Source organism: Pseudophryne corroboree, chromosome 3 (genome assembly GCF_028390025.1).
Source record: "Pseudophryne corroboree isolate aPseCor3 chromosome 3, aPseCor3.hap2, whole genome shotgun sequence".
Classification (NCBI taxonomy): domain Eukaryota; kingdom Metazoa; phylum Chordata; class Amphibia; order Anura; family Myobatrachidae; genus Pseudophryne; species Pseudophryne corroboree.
Window position 1 is genome coordinate 36,287,628 of NC_086446.1, and position 17,911 is coordinate 36,305,538.

General features: G+C 45.5%; 1 protein-coding gene across 5 annotated transcripts in view; it reads right to left on the reverse strand.

Annotated features, from left to right (window-relative positions):
• The window catches only part of LOC135054640 (zinc finger protein 304-like), a 56,806-nt gene that overhangs the window by 12,976 nt on the left and 25,919 nt on the right, over positions 1-17,911 (reverse strand). The window contains exon 4 of one of the 5 annotated variants that reach the window (XM_063957871.1): positions 16,655-17,070. The exons of the other annotated variants lie outside the window; for them this stretch is intronic. Within the exon in view, the coding sequence (XP_063813941.1) occupies positions 17,062-17,070 (9 nt within the window). The 3' untranslated portion in view covers positions 16,655-17,061. Of the gene's footprint in view, positions 1-16,654; positions 17,071-17,911 lie in introns of those variants that run through there. 5 annotated transcript variants of the gene reach the window in all.

Genomic DNA, 17,911 nt, shown 5'->3' on the forward strand with positions numbered 1-17,911 from the left:
TCAGGGAGCGCCACGTTGTGGCACCTTCCTGATCGGCTGTGTGCTCCTGTACTGTCTGACAGGCGGCACAAGGCAGTGTTACAATGTAGCGCCTATGCGCTCCATTGTAACCAATGGTGGGAACTTTGTGGTCAGCGGTGAGGTCACTTTCGGTCAACCGCTGACCACAAAGTTCCCACCATTGGTTACAATGGAGCGCATAGGATATTTGGGGAATAATATCAGTCCAAAATGTATATATAAATTTTTTAATTTTTTACAAATGTAGAAAAATGCCCCATAGTTGGGGAACAATATATACAGAAAAAAATAAGATTTTACTCACCGGTAAATCTATTTCTCGTAGTCCGTAGTGGATGCTGGGAACTCTGTAAGGACCATGGGGAATAGCGGCTCCGCAGGAGACTGGGCACAACTAAAGAAAGCTTTAAAAGCTTAGGACTACCTGGTGTGCACTGGCTCCTCCCACTATGACCCTCCTCCAGACCTCAGTTAGGATACTGTGCCCGGAAGAGCTGACACAATAAGGAAGGATTTTGAATCCCGGGTAAGACTCATACCAGCCACACCAATCACACCGTATAACTCGTGATACTATACCCAGTTAACAGTATGAACTATAACCTGAGCCTCTCAATAGATGACTCACAACAATAACCCTTTAGTTAGGCAATAACTATATACAAGTATTGCAGACAATCCGCACTTGGGTTGGGCGCCCAGCATCTACTACGGACTACGAGAAATAGATTTACCGGTGAGTAAAATCTTATTTTCTCTGACGTCCTAGTGGATGCTGGGAACTCCGTAAGGACCATGGGGATTAGACCAAAGCTCCCAAACGGGCGGGAGAGTGCGGATGACTCTGCAGTACCGAATGAGAGAACTCAAGGTCCTCCTCAGCCAGGGTATCAAATTTGTAGAATTTAGGAAACGTGTTTGCCCCCTGACCAAGTAGCAGCTCAGCAAAGTTGTAAAGCTGAGACCCCTCGGGCAGCTGCCCAAGATTAGCACACTTTCCTCGTGGAATGGGCTTTTACTGATTTAGGATGCGGCAGTCCAGCTGCAGAATGCGCCAGCTGAATTGTGCTACAAATCCAGCGAGCAATAGTCTGCTTAGAAGCAGGAGCACCCAGTTTGTTGGGTGCATACAGGATAAATAGCGAGTCAGTTTTCCTGACTCCAGCCGTCCTGGAAACATACATTTTCAAGGCCCTGACTACGTCCAGTAACTTGGAATCCTCCAAATCCCTAGTAGCCGCAGGCACTACAATAGGTTGGTTCAAGTGAAAAGCTGATACCACCTTAGGGAGAAAGTGGGGACGAGGCCTCAATTCTGCCCTATCCATATGGAAAATCAGATAAGGGCTTTTACACGACAAAGCCGCCAATTCTGACACACGCCTGGCCGAAGCCAAGGCCAATAACATGACCACTTTCCATGTGAGATATTTTAAATCCACGGTTTTAAGTGGCTCAAACCAATGTGATTTTAGGAAACTCAACACCACGTTGAAATCCCAAGGTGCCACTGGGGGCACAAAAGGGGCTGAATATGCAGCACTCCCTTACAAACGTCTGAACTTCAGGTAGTGAAGCCAGTTCTTTCTGGAAGAAAATCGACAGAGCCGAAATCTGGACCTTAATGGAACCCAATTTTAGGCCCATAGTCACTGCTGACTGTAGGAAGTGCAGAAATCGACTTCCTGGCCTCACACCACGCAACATATTTTCGCCAAATGCGGTGATAATGGTTTGAGGTTACTTCTTTCCTAGCTTTAATCAGCGCAGGAATGACTTCCTCCGGAATGTCATTTTCCTTCAGGATCCGGCGTTCAACCGCCATGCCGCCAACGCAACCGCGGTAAGCCTTGGAACAGACACGGCCCCTGCTGCAGCAGGTCCTGTCTGAGCGGTAGAGGCCATGGGTATTCTGAGATTATTTCTTGAAGTTCCGGGTACCAAGTTCTTCTTGGCCAATCCGGAACAATGAGTATAGTACTTACTCCTCTTTTACTTATTATCCTCAGTACTTTGGGTATGAGAGGAAGAGGAAGGAACACATGAACCGACTGGTACACCCACGGTGTCCCTAGAGCGTCCACAGCTATTGCCGGAGGGTCTCTCGACCTGGCGCAATATCTTTCTAGCTTTTTGTTTAGGCCGGACGCCATCATGTCCACCTGTGGCCTTTCCCAACGGTTTACAATCAGTTTGAAGACTTCTGTATGAAGTCCCCACTCTCCCGGGTGTAGGTCGTGTCTGCTGAGGAAGTCTGCTTCCCAGTTGTCCACTCCCGGAATGAACACTGCTGACAGTACTAACACGTGATTTTCCGCCCATCTGAGAATCCTTGTGGCTTCTGCCATCGCCATCCTGCTTCTTGTGCCGCCCTGTCGGTTTACATGGGCGACTGCCGTAATGTTGTCTGATTGGATCAGTACCGGCTGGTTTTGAAGTAGGGGTCTTGCCTGACTTAGGGCATTGTAAATGGCCCTTAGTTCCAGAATATTTATGTGTAGGGAAATCTCCAGATTTGACCATAGTCCCTGGAAGTTTCTTCCTTGTGTGACTGCCCCCCAGCCTCGAAGGCTGGCATCCGTGGTCACCAGGACCCAGTCCTGTATGGCAAATCTGCGGCCCTCTTGAAGATGAGCACTCTGCAGCCACCACAGCAGAGATACCCTGGTCCTTGGAGACAGGGTTATCAGCCGATGCATCTGAAAATGTGATCCGGACCACTTGTCCAACAGGTCCCACTGAAAAGTTCTTGCATGGAACCTGCCGAATGGAATTGCTTCGTAGGAAGCTACCATTTTTTCCAGGACTCGCGTGCAGTGATGCACCGACACCTGTTTTGGTTTCAGGAGGCCTCTGACTAGAGATGACAGCTCCTTGGCTTTCTCCTCCGGGAGAAACACTTTTTTCTGGTCGGTGTCCAGAACCATACCCAGGAACAGTAGACGCTTCGTAGGAACCAGCTGCGACTTTGGAATATTCAGAATCCAGCCGTGCTGTTGTAGCACTTCCCGAGATAGTGCTACTCTGACAAACAACTGCTCCCTGGACCTCGTCTTTATAAGAAGATTGTCCAAGTACGGGATAATTAGTTCGGCCATTACCTTGGTAAATACCCTCGGTGCCGGGGACAGACCAATGGCAACGTCTGGAATTGGTAATGACACTCCTGTACCACAATTTTGAGGTACTCCTGGTGAGGAGGGTAAATAGGGACATGCAGGTAAGCATCCTTGATGTCCAGTAATAACCTGAAATTCTCCAGGCTTGCAATAATCGCACTGAGCGATTCCATTTTGAACTTGAAACTTCGTATATAAGTGTTCAAGGATTTAAATTTTAGAATGGGTCTCACCGAACCGTCTGGTTTCGGTACCACAAACATTTTGGAATAGTAACCCCGGCCTTGTTGAAGGAGGGGTACCTTGATTTCACCTGCTGGAAGTACAGCTTGTGAATTGCCGCCAGTACTAACTCCCTATCTCCGAGGGCAGTAGGCAAGGCTGATGTGAGGTAACGGCTAGGGGGAGTCGTCTCGAACTCCAGCTTGTATCCCTGTGATACTACTTGCTTAACCCAGAAATCCACCTGTGGGCAAGCCCACTGGTCCCTGAAGTTCCCGAGACACGCCCCCACCGCACCTGTCTCCACCTGTGGAGCCCCAGCGTCATGCTGTGGACTCAGAGGAAGCGGGGGAAGATTTTTGATCCTGGGAACTGGCTGTCTGTGCAGCTTTTTCCTTCTTCCCTTGTGCAGAAAAGGAAGCGCCTTTGGCCCCCTTGCTTTTCTGAAGCTGAAAGGACTGTACCTGATAATACAGTGCTTTCTTAGGCTGTGAGGAAACCTGAGGTAAAAAAAATTCTTCCCAGCTGTTGCTGTGGATACGAGGTCCCAGAGACCATCCCCAAACAATTCCTCACCCTTATAAGGCAGAATCTCCATGTGCCTTTTAAAGTCAGCATCACCTGTCCACTGCCGGGTCTCTAATACCCTCCTGGCAGAATGGACCTTGCATTAATTCTGGATACCAGCCGGCAATATCCCTCTGTGCATCCCTCATATATAAGACTATGTCTTTAATATGCTCTATGTTAGCCAAATATTATCCCTGTCTGGGGTATTAATATTATCTGACAGGGTATCAGACCCTGCTGCAGCAGCACTATTCATGCTGAGGCAATTGGTATAATACCTGAGTGTGTATATACAGACTTCAGGATAGCCTCCAGCTTTTTATCAGCAGGCTCCTTCAAAGTGGCCGTATCCTAAGACGGTAGTGTCACCTTTAATGACAAACGTGTGAGCACCTTATCCACCCTAGGGGATATCTCCCAACGTGAACTATCCTCTGGTGGGAAAGGGTACGCAAGCAGTAACTTTTTAGAAATTACCAGTTTCTTATCGGGGGAACCCACGCTTCTTCACACACTTTATTCACTCATCTGATGGGGGAACAAAACACTGGCCGCTTTTTCTCCCCAAACATAAAACCCCTTTTATGTGGTACTTGGGTTAATGTCAGAAATGTGTAACACATTTTTCATTGCCGAGATCATGCAACGGATGTTCCTAGTGGATTTTGTATATGTCTCAACCTCGTCGACACTGGAGTCAGACTCCGTGTCGACATCTGTGTCTGCCATCTGAGGTAACGGGCGTTTTTTGAGCCCCTGATGGCCTTTGAGACGCCTGGGCAGGCGCGGACTGAGAAGCCGGCTGTCCCACAGCTGTTACGTCATCCAGCCTTTTATGTAAGGAGTTGACATTGTCGGTTAATACCTTCCACCTATCCATCCACTCTGGTGTCGACCCCACAGGGGGCGACATCCCATTTATCGGCCTCTGCTCCGCCTCCACATAAGCCTCCTGATCAAGCATGTCGACACAGCCGTACCGACACACCGCACACACAATGACTGAGGACAGGACCCCACAAAGCCCTTTGGGGAGACAGAGAGAGAGTATGCCAGCACACACCGGAGCGCTATATAATGTAGGGATTAACACTATAACTGAGTACATTTTCCAGAATAGCTGCTTGTATATACAATATTGCGCCTAAATTTAGTGCCCCCCCCTCTCTTTTTAACCCTTTGAGCCTGAAAACTACAGGGGAGAGCCTGGGGAGCTGTCTTCCAGCTGCACTGTGAAGAGAAAATGGCGCCAGTGTGCTGAGGGAGATAGCTCCGCCCCTTTTTCAGCTGACTTTTCTCCCGCTTTTTTATGGATTCTGGCAGGGGTATTTATCACATATATAGCCTCTGGCACTATATATTGTGATTATTTTGCCAGCCAAGGTCTTAATATTTCTGCTCAGGGCGCCACCCCCCTCCCAGCGCCCTGCACCATCAGTGACCGGAGTGTGAGGTGTACATGAGGAGCAATGGCGCACAGCTGCAGTGCTGTGCGCTACCTTGGTGAAGACTGAAGTCTTCTGCCGGCGATTTTCTGGACCATCTTCTTGCTTCTAGCTCTGTAAGGGGGACGGCGGCGCGGCTCCGGGAACGAACACCAAGGACGGGTCCTACGGTCGATCCCTCTGAAGCTAATGGTGTCCAGTAGCCTAAGAAGCCCAAGCTAGCTGCAAGCAGGTAGGTTCTCTTCTTCTCCCCTTAGTCCCTCGTTGCAGTGAGCCTGTTGCCAGCAGGGCTCACTGTAAAATAAAAAACCTAAAATATACTTTCTTTCTAGGAGCTCAGGAGAGCCCCTAGTGTGCATCCAGCTCACCCGGGCACAAGAATCTAACTGAGGTCTGGAGGAGGGTCATAGTGGGAGGAGCCAGTGCACACCAGGTAGTCCTAAAGCTTTCTTTAGTTGTGCCCAGTCTCCTGCGGAGCCGCTATTCCCCATGGTCCTTACGGAGTTCCAAGCATCCACTAGGACGTCAGAGAAACATGTAAATGAATAAAACCACAATAATTTTTTTTTATATATTAGCAAGACTGCCAAGGCATCAGAAAAAAACAAAAGCAGTCTATGGAACCTGGGCCATAAAAAAAGCTTTGCGTGATCAGTTACCTCAGCAGTGCAGACTATGTTGGCAGTCAACGATATTGTATCTGCACACACATACAATTTTTCGAGATAAAGATTCGGAACTTGAGTTCCATAGAGACCCCTATTACATTGCTGGTATTTACCATTCGTTGTGGGTATGCTATCAACTACGGCATGGTTAATGCATAAAGAAGAAAAAGAGAAAAAGGCTGTATTGTCAACGCACGTACGGGAGAGTGACTTATTTGTCACATTCACCTATATATTCATAAAATGTTACTTTTATTGTTATATACCGTATTTGCCGGCGTATAAGACGACTGGGCGTATAAGACGACCCCCAACATTTACACTCAAAATATAGAGTTTGTTATATACTCGCCGTATAAGACTACCCCCTCTTCCGCACACCTTCCACACACATGCTGGTGCCATGATAGGGTTGATAGGGGTTTGAATGCTGGACATTTTCTATGCTGTATTGTACTGTACAATGGTGCAGTACTGTGGTTGGCTGTTGGCTGTATACAAAGCTTGATTGGATTGGTCCCTGCTCCCTGTCTGCCCTCCCTGTCTCCCTGTCACTAGCAGCAGTCTATTAATACCAAGTGACATACTGTATATTATGACCGCATGTGCAAGGGGCGGGCCGGAGCGCCGCTGCTTCCCGCCGAGCAGAACGGGCCGGTCACGTCGAAAAGGCTGGCACCCCTGTATCGCTGCTGATGCTCGCCGCATCCACGCTGATGACCGCCTTGGCCGCAGTGCATCGGGAGGTCACTATGGCACCCGGCGTATGAAGTGCACCCGGCGTATAAGACGACCCCCCCATTTGGAGGCATGTTTTTCAGGGCAAAAAAGTCGTCTTATACGCCGGCAAATACGGTATTTAAAAATGGTGTGAAAATAACTAACACACAAACTACGAGTAGAAGCGAAACATAGAGGTTAAAATTCTGACGCATACAAAACATACAAGAAGTGCAATGAGAATAATAAATGTGAATAAAGATTAAAATATGTGTCCGCGTATTTATTCTAATGCCCAGTTAGATGCAATGTTGTTCTTGAATTATGCCAGTCTGTAGATTTATCAAATTGTCAGCAATTCATCTCTTATATAGATATTATAGTCTCAGGTCTCAAGTGTCATAATCACATCATCTCCATAAAGATACTATTACATAGCAGAATGATTAGCATTTATCTACCCACCATTAATGTATTGAGTGCTGTGCTTCCAACACTCTCATAATGGTGCTAATGGCACTGATAATATAATCTGCAAATATCCACCCTGTGTATATTATATATTTTGAACAGTACCAGTTTTTCTTTTCATCACAATGTCCACTTGTTACGGTTTGGTATATATTTTTGACTGGGTAGGTGATGCTGCACAGGGAAATGATATCCTTCAATATATATATATATATATATATATATATATATATATAGAAAAAGTGGATAAGATCAGAGCGACCACCGGTGATAAAAGTATAAAACTAGAGATAAAAATTTAAAAGCAAAAAGCGGGATTTATTTGTAACGAACGTAGTCAATTAAAAAAATATATATACTTTTAGACACACATGACGATATATATAAAATGCGTATTTTTCTAAAAAAGATTTTTCGTTTAAAAGTAAACCATAAAAATATTCAGAAAAAAGGCATGTAATAAAAGACAGATGTGTGCTAAAAACAGGTCCTCATAATCATAATAGAGGTACCATGCGAGGCATTAATGTATCTAGAATTAGTTAAAAAAGAGAGGTAATGAATAGAATAAACAGCTTATCTTGAGAATATTCAGTAATGGCAGGAATCACCCAACGCGTTTCGTCTAGTTTGACTTCATCAAGGGGACCCCTTGATGAAGTCAAACTAGACGAAACGCGTTGGGTGATTCCTGCCATTACTGAATATTCTCAAGATAAGCTGTTTATTCTATTCATTACCTCTCTTTTTTAACTAATTCTAGATACATTAATGCCTCGCATGGTACCTCTATTATGATTGTGAGGACCTGTTTTTAGCACACATCTGTCTTTTATTACATGCCTTTTTTCTGAATATTTTTATGGTTTACTTTTAAACGAAAAATCTTTTTTAGAAAAATACGCATTTTATATATATCGTCATGTGTGTCTAAAAGTATATATATTTTTTTAATTGACTACGTTCGTTACAAATAAATCCCGCTTTTTGCTTTTAAATTTTTATCTCTAGTTTTATACTTTTATCACCGGTGGTCGCTCTGATCTTATCCACTTTTTCTAAATTCCTTTTATTCTACACACGTACAAGTGTAGGTTTTATTTAAGATTGAGCAGACGCCCCATAAAGAAAGGGGAGTGATATCGCAGAGTGTAAATATTTTATAAGGGAATATAATAGACATACTGTGAAAAACTATCTCTACTACTTTTTTGGCGCTGTCAGTTTACCCCATATACATATATATATATATATATATATATATATACACCGTATATACTCGAGTATAAGCCGACTTTTTCAGTACATTTTTCTATGCTGAAAAAGCTCCCCTCGGCTTATACTCGAGTCACCAGCTCACGGCTGCAGCAGACGCCATGGGCTGTGTGGGCGTCCGCTGCAGCCGGCTCCAGGGACAGACACTAGAGGTCATTATTGACCTCTAGTGTCTGTGCGGCGCTGCTATGGGAGAGATGTCACGACGTCTCTCCCATAGAGAGAAGCGGGTGGGCGGCCAGACGGAGCAGCAGCAGCAGAAGAAGAAGAAGCAGTCGGGAAGCAGGAGCGGGGCAGTGGTAAGTATTGTTTTTATTATTTTGTGTGTTTGTAAGCGGCGATGGGGCACTGCGACAGGGGGCAAATAAAGAGGGGGCACAACTACTGGGGCAACCAAGGAGGGGGCACAACTACTGTGGGCAAAGAAAGAGGGGGCACAACTACTGGGGGCAAAGAAAGAGGAGGCATGTTTTTATCTGGCACTGTGGGGGGATATCTGTCACTGGGGGTATATGTGGCACTGGAGGCACAGCCCTAGCAACAAGCATTACCCCCTGGCAACAAGCATAACACCTACCGCATGAAACCCCTGGCAACGAGCATGACACCCTGAGCATGAAAACCCCTGGCACCATGCATTTCCCACCCTAGGCTTATACTCGAGTCAGTAATTTTTCCCAGTTTTTTTAGGTCAAATTAGGTGCCTCGGCTTATATTCGGGTCGACGTATACTCGAGTATATACGGTATTTATAATTCAATATTTCATATAGGTTTCCTCATCATCCTGAGAGATATTCTCATAAATGAATTCTTCCCTTATATAACACAATTATAGGTGGTACATACATATAGTGCAGAATTAATCTATTTGCTACAGCGGTATGTGGTGCCAATCATTTATGTTGTTATATCTCAAAGATATCAATTATGATAGATATGGCCTTCATGAGACTCCCTACAGGATAAGTAGGGCATCCATGACATACAATGTCAGATAATATCAATCACCAACTTCATTTAACTAATAATGAACATAACATAGAGGATTAATTAATTAAATATAAATGATACCTAAATTCTATTTCCAGTACATAATGCACCTTAGGGGATGATGATCTCTCACATTTGTCAATATTAATATATTTTGAATATACGACAGGCTATTATAATAATCAGATGTTCACAGCGTTTTTTAAAGCCTGAAAAAGAATACGTCACTCATTAACTGAAGTGACCAATAGATTAGATATCGTTTTGATATTGCTGATTGTATTATTCTTATAACACAGAGTATATGTGTCCGGTTTGTCTGTCCCATATATTGCTAGTGATAGCAATTGAGGTGCAGTTTTTATTCTTGTGACTTAAATATGCCACATAACAGCAGTAAGTTCACTATATAACTGCATGAATCAATACTGGTCAGGCTGTGTCACAATTATCTCTATGTAACCACTAAGTTGCTTTTAATGACTGATTGTGAAACATTTGTTGCACCTCACCAGCTGTTGCTAGGTTAGTTTGCTCACTGCAACAGACAGACTGCACCACAACAGACAGACTGCAAAAGACTGCACCACAGACTTGGAAGACAGAACTTTATTGAAGAATTTGGATTAATATTGTGCAGTGTTTTTAAAAAAAATTCACTTCTGGCGACATTCCTGGAGTTTAATACAAAGAAACCGTTACGTGAGGATTCGCACTCCATTCTGAGTGAGTAATGGTACGCACTGTACTACATGCTTTACCTATAAGTATTGGGTGGATGTAAAGATACCTTTATGTGTGAAGAACAGTCTTTATAACTGTGAGTGGGGTACGCCATCCATCTTCCACGATATTTGACTTCTGGGTTACATTGTGTGTATTAAGTATTCAAGACGTACTACACCATGATGTATATTTTTATTTTTGTTTGCATATGCGGTTGATACACCACATGGAACGGAAGACCTGATTATCCACAGATAACATCTGAAGGACTTACCTTAGGATCGGACTCCTAATATATTTATGGACTATAAGTATCTTTTCAGTCATTCTTTATGAAACCACACTGAGCGCTATCATTTGAGTTTTTTTTGTTTACATTTGTTGCACCTGTGTCTATTAAGTATTGTTACAAATGTCTCATAATGGCCCTCATTCCGAGTTGTTCGCTCGGTAATTTTCTTCGCATCGCAGCGATTTTCCGCTAATTGCGCAGGCGCAATGTTCGCACTGCGCCAAGTAAATTTGCTATGAAGATTGGTATTTTACTCACGGCATTACAAGGTTTTTTCTTCGTTCTGGTGATCGTAGTGTGATTGACAGGAAGTGGGTGTTTCTGGGCGGAAACTGGCCGTTTTATGGGAGTGTTTGAAAAAAAGCTACCGTTTCTGGGAAAAACGCGGGAGTGGCTGGAGAAACGGAGGAGTGTCTGGGTGAACGCTGGGTGTGTTTGTGACGTCAAACCAGGAACGACAAGCACTGAACTGATCGCACTGGAAGAGTAAGTCTCGAGCTACTCAGAAACTGCTCAGAGAAGTCTTTTCGCAATATTGCAAATCTTTCGTTCGCAAATTTGATAAGCTAAGATTCACTCCCAGTAGGCGGCGGCTTAGCGTGTGCAATGCTGCTAAAAGCAGCTTGCGAGCGAACAACTCGGAATGACCACCAATGTTCTCAAGTCCCTGACATGGATGCACAGCCCACATCTATTGGATCCACAATGTTGCTATCTATTTATTGCAAAATATCAGAGCGTCTGACAATTAGCTTTAGATTTTAATCACATTAAATTGCTATCTGTGGAGCAGGAATACAGATCCCTGTGATTCAGCATAATCATCAGTTGAAAATGCTAAGGTAAACTAAACATTTAGATTAGAGCTGGTTATACATTCAATAATGTTGTAGAACGCGGGCATAAAACAGACCCTCTTGATGAAGACTCCACTCTCCTGGATGGAGATCGTGTCTCCTGAGGAAGTCTGCTTCCCAGTTGTCCACTCCCGGAATGAAGACTGCTGACAGAGCAGGGCCCACACTTCTGATGCTGTGTTATAGATAGATTCATCTATCACAGGCTAGCGGCTTGTTTAGGGCTGTTCGCTCGTGACGTGCGGCGGTGTTTGAAAGTAATCGGGCGCACGCGTTGCCATGGTGACGGATCTCCATGGAAATGGAGGGCGGGAGTGGCGCTCGTCAGTGACGGATGAGCGGTCACAGCCCGGAAGGAGGTTCCCATGGCAACGTCGAGCGGAAGTTACGGCCCTCAAGGGCGGTTTCCATGGATACATGGAAGTGATAGAAACTAAGGGCGGATGAACTCACTGGTGTAGTAACCAGGAGCTTGTATCTAGAGGCGGAAGTAATGGTCAACACGGGGAATGCTGGGTACACGTGGAAACGCGTTGCCATGGCAACCCGTTTTCTAAATAGGGAATTCTTAATTGTTTCAATTTCCTGTGTGTTGCCTTAAATAAGGTCATTTTATGAGCACTCTTGTTCCTTGACAAAGACCCCCAGAGGGTAGAAACGCGTTGGAAGAGTGTTTTGAGGCTTATCCATCATTGTTTCCCATTCTGTTATTCATGTTATTAACACCAGGCAGGGAATTGCAGTTATTGGCCATCGGCTTTACCTGTTTAAAAAGCATAATTTTCAGTTTAGGATATCCATTAATGGAAATTGCCTTATTTAAAATAAAATCCTTTTTATCAGTACATATATTTTTCAATTATTGAGGAGGAATACGGTTCGAAGCGTCTAAAGAAACCTTGATGTGAGGGTCCTTGCTTGTGGAGAAGTGAGTATGGTACGCCATATTTGACAGAGGTTTACTACATCATTACAACGTTAAAGATACGTTTATGTGTGGATAAACATCTTACATACTGTGAGTGGGTACGCATTGGATTCCTAACATCTGTATCTGCTGTTACATGAAAGAAGTGTGGGGACATATTGCACCATGATCTTTTATTGCTTTCTTTTCATGTCATCTTGAGCAACTACTGGAGACAGAGGTTTTTCTTGTGAGAACGTTATCAGAGGATCATAAGACGGGATCTTTCTATCTACGGGACTGTTTTGATCCATTTGGACTTTAAGTATCATTTGCTTATTGTTAGATGTGAAACAACACTGAGCGCTATATACCTGTGATTTTTTCCCATATAAAACAGACCCTCTTGATGAAGACTCCACTCTCCAGGATGGAGATCGTGTCTGCTGAGGAAGTCTGCTTCCCAGTTGTCCACTCCCGGAATGAAGACTGCTGACAGAGCGCTTGTATGTCTTTCCGCCCAGCAGAGAACTTTTGTGGCCTCTGCCATTTCCACCCTGCTCTTTGTTCCGCCCTGGCGGTTTATGTGCCCCACTGCTGTTATATTATCCGACTGTATCAGGACTTGCAGACTGCGAAGAAGATGTTCCGCTTGAAGAAGGCCGTTGTAAATGGCCCTTAACTCCAGAACGTTTATGTGTAGACAAACTTCCTGGCTTGACCTGGAAGATTTCCCCCTCTGTGTTACTGCTCCCCAGCCTTGGAGACTCGCATCCGTGGTTACTAGGATCCAGTCCTGAATCCCGAACCTGCGTCCCTCTAGGAGGTGAGAGCTGTGCAGCCACCACAGCAGTGAGATTCTGGTCTAGGAAGACAGGATTATCCTTCGGTGCATGTGCAGATGGGATCTGGACCACTTGTCCAATAGGTCCCACTGAAACACTCTGGCATGGAACCTGCCAAACTGAATGGCCTCGTAGGCCGCCACCATCTTCCCCAGCAACCGAGTGCATTGATGAATTGATCCTCTCACTGGTTTCAGAATTTGTTTTACCAAACTCTGAATTTCCAGAGCCTTCTCTTCTGGAAGAAAAACTCTCTGTAATTCTGTGTCCAGAACCATTCCCAAAAACAACAGCCGCTTTGTCGGATTCAACTGTGACTTCGGCAGGTTTAGGAGCCAACCATGTTGTTGCAGCACTATCAGGGAGAGCGCAATGTCCTGCTCCAGCTTGTCTTTGGATCTCGCCTTTATCAGGAGATCGTCCAGGTACAGGATAATCGCGACTCCTTGCTTGCGCAGGAGAACCATCATTTCCGCCATTACCTTGGTGAAAATCCTCAGAGCCGTGGACAGACCAAACGGCAACGTCTGAAATTGGTAATGACAATCCTGAGTAGCAAACCTCAAGTAAGCCTGATGCGGAGGGTATATGGGGATGTGTAAGTAGGCATCCTTTATGTCGACCGACTCCATGAAATCCCCCTCCTCCAGACTGGAGATCACTGCTCGGAGAGTTTCCATCTTGAATTTGAATTTTTTTAGGTAAAGATTTAGGGACTTTAGGTTCAGAATTGGTCTGACCAAACCGCCCGGCTTCGGGACCACAAACAGGCTTGAATAAAAGGCTTCTCCCTGTTGTGCCACGGGTCTAGGAACGAACGAGCCCAGAATTGACTGAAGAGCTTGAGACGTGCCCCCCTCGGTGCGGACTCCCGCAGAGGAGCCCCAGCGTCATGCGGTGGATTTGGCAGAAGCCGGGGAGGACTTCTGCTCCTGAGAACCCGCCACGGCCGGAGATCTTTTACCTCTTCCTCTATTAGCAAGGAAGGAATAACCTTGCCCTTTTTTGTATTTATTTGGCCGAAAGGACTGCATCTGCAAGTGGTGCGCTTTCTTTTGTTGTGGAGGAACATAAGGCAAAAATTACGAGTTACCCGCGGTAGCCGTAGATACCAGTTCAGCGAGACCTTCACCAAACAATACACCACCTTTATATGGTAGAGACTCCATAGCTTTCTTAGAATCAGCATCAGCATTCCATTGATGAATCCCCAATGCCCTCCTAGCTGAGCCATGGCATTTGCCCTTGATCCCAAGAGGCCAATATCTCTCGCCGCTTCCTTTAGGTAGACTGCAGCGTCCCTGATATAACCCAGCATTAAAAGGATGGTATCCCTATCCAGGGTCTCTATATCAGCACTTCTCACCCACGCAGAAGCAATAGCTGGTCTGAGTAGCGTACCTCTGGTGACATAAATCGATTTCAGCGTATTTTCCTGCCTACGATCCGCAGGATCCTTAAGGGCTGCCGTGCCAGGAGACGGTAAAGCCACCTTTTAAACAAACGTGACAGTGCCTTGTCTACAACGGGAGGTGACTCCCACTTTTCTCTATCCGCAGAGGGGAACGGATACGCCATTTGAATCCTTTTGGGAATTAGAAACTTTCTGTCAGGATTTTCCCACATTTTTTCAAAAAGGGTATTCTGTTCATGAGAGGGAGGAAACGTTACCTCAGGTTTCTTTCCCTTATACATACAGATCCTAGTATCAGGAACAGCAGGGTCCTCAGTGATGTGTAACACGTCTTTTATTGTCACAATCATGTACTGAATGCTCTTTGCCAATTTTGGGTCTAATCTGGTATCACTATAGTCGACACTGGAGTCAGAGTCCGTGTCGGTATCTGTGTCTGCTAACTGCGCAAACGAACGTTTATGTGACCCCGAGGGGGTCTGGACTTGTAACAACACATCCTCCACAGATTTCTTCCATGCCTGGTTCTGAGAATCAGATTTATCTAATCTCTTATAAGAGCCACATTAGCATTCAAAGCATTCAACACATTTACCCAGTCAGGAGTCGGCGGTGCCGACAGGGTCACTCCCACAGCTGTTTCTGCCCCCAACACATTCTCCTCCTGGGAAGAGCACTCTGCCTCAGACATGCCGACACACCTGTACCGACACCCACAGACACACTGGGCCAGCGCCTGTCCCGGTTCTGAACGCTATAAATATAATGCCTCAGACCCTGCAGCGCTTTATATTACTTAATATTGCACCAACTTTGCTGTGCCCCCCCTGTTTTGCACCCGGTTACTTGTTATTAGCAGTGGTGAGGAAGGACCAGCGTCTCTGCATGCTCTGGAGAGAAAATGGCGCCGATGTGAGCTGTGAGGGCTAAGCCCCGCCCCCTACATGGCGCGCTTCTGCCCACTCTTTTTAAATAAATAAATGCCGGCGGGGGTCCAAATTTAGTGCCCAGGCACCTCAATTACCTTCTGCCAGCCTAACAAGAGGTTTATAATGCTGCCCAGGGCACTACCCCCCCCCCCCACAGCCCCTCCCCCCCCTGCACCCTGCAGTGCCGCTGTGTATGGGAGCATGGCGCGCAGCGCGATCACTGTGTGGTACCTCAGAAACCCGTAACTGGCTCTACAAGGGGGGTGACGGCGGGCTCTGGGAGTGAAGCCCTAGGCATACCTAGTACTCCAAACCCTTAGGAGATAATGGTGTCCTGTAGCCAAAAAGCAGAGCCTTTAAACTCACTAGAAGTAGGTCTGACTTCTCTCCCCTAAGTCCCACGATGCAGGGAGACTGTTGCCAGCAGTTCTCCCTGAAAATAAAAAACCTAACATAAAGTCTTTTCCGAGAAACTCAGTAGAGCTCCTCAGTTGTGCATCCAGTCTCCCTGGGCACAGATTGTAAACTGAAGTCTGGAGGAGGGGCATAGAGGGAGAAGCCAGTTCACACGGTTCACACCCCTTAAAAGTCTTAGAGTGCCCATGTCTCCTGCGGATCCCGTCTATACCCCATGGTCTTTGAAGCGTCCCCAGCATCCACTAGCACGTATGAGAAATTTCAAACATAGGTTACACTGTTAAATATCCATGCATAGTAGAATAGTGTAGTTTGATCTGCGCTAAAACTTAATAGTGGCAGCCTATGTGGTACATATGAGCCTTCACCAAGACCCCAAACAAGAACCAAACACACAATATAGTGACCACACCCGGCGCTACTAGTTTCACCCAAAAAGGATAAATCTTCTTGGTAGCTTACTTTTTTAGTAACAATATTTTACAATCGTTGTCGTGAATTCATTTCACGGAGAACACATGTCTGAAAGAGTAAGACACACACAACATAGTGCGACCAATTTTGATGATAGGTGGAAGGACTATTTATTTGTTCAACTCACATAAATACGGATAAATATAGCATATCATCCACCAGATGGTATTGGTTCTTCGCTCTCACAGAAACTTCAGTGCAATATGGGAAAACATCCACTAGATGGCGTAGGATATCCAAAACTGCAGATGTGCTGGGAACTCAAAATGATATAGATATGGTGCAGTATGTACAACCATGAAAGAGTTTTATTTTGACAAAAACACACTTACATAAAACAAGTAGTTAAAAGCATATATCACCCATCAGTGATCAATACCGGATACCAGGGTCCAAACAGAGTCAGCTGAAACGGTGTCCTGGACAGTATTCCGGATCGACAGAACCTTGTGCTTGAGCGCGCTTTCGGTCTCAAAGGACCTTCCTCAGAAGCATAAGGTTTTCCTATTCCATGAGCCATTAAATACCCTCTTAATTGGTCTCCTCCACCTGGAGACAATCGCGGTCCTGACGCGCATCGGCTTCCTATGCGGAAGTACGTCACCGGAAGTGACGTTTGCGTTCCACCGACGTCTTTGTTCTTCCTGTTTGCGTTCCACACCGCGGCATTTTTCAATTCCAGCAGGGGATCATATATTCAGAGAGTCTTAGAAAGTCCATATGTACATCATTGGAGACATAATTATGTAGAGGCAACGTAGATCCCAAAAAACAAAATAAAACATAATGCGTGTAAAAGACTATATAATCAATAAAAATACATACATTTAAAAATAAGAATTTACTTACCGATAATTCTATTTCTCGTAGTCCGTAGTGGATGCTGGGGACTCCGTCAGGACCATGGGGAATAGCGGCTCCGCAGGAGACAGGGCACAAAAGTAAAAGCTTTAGGATCAGGTGGTGTGCACTGGCTCCTCCCCCTATGACCCTCCTCCAAGCCTCAGTTAGGATACTGTGCCCGGACGAGCGTACACAATAAGGAAGGATTTTGAATCCCGGGTAAGACTCATACCAGCCACACCAATCACACCATATAACCTGTGATCTGAACCCAGTTAACAGCATGATAACAGCGGAGCCTCTGAAAAGATGGCTCACAACAATAATAACCCGATTTTTGTAACAATAACTATGTACAAGTATTGCAGACAATCCGCACTTGGGATGGGCGCCCAGCATCCACTACGGACTACGAGAAATAGAATTATCGGTAAGTAAATTCTTATTTTCTCTGACGTCCTAAGTGGATGCTGGGGACTCCGTCAGGACCATGGGGATTATACCAAAGCTCCCAAACGGGCGGGAGAGTGCGGATGACTCTGCAGCACCGAAAGAGAGAACTCCAGGTCCTCCTCAGCCAGGGTGTGCCCCTGACCAAGTAGCAGCTCGGCAAAGTTGTAAAGCCGAGACCCCTCGGGCAGCCGCCCAAGATGAGCCCCCTTCCTTGTGGAATGGGCATTTACATATTTTGGCTGTGGCAGGCC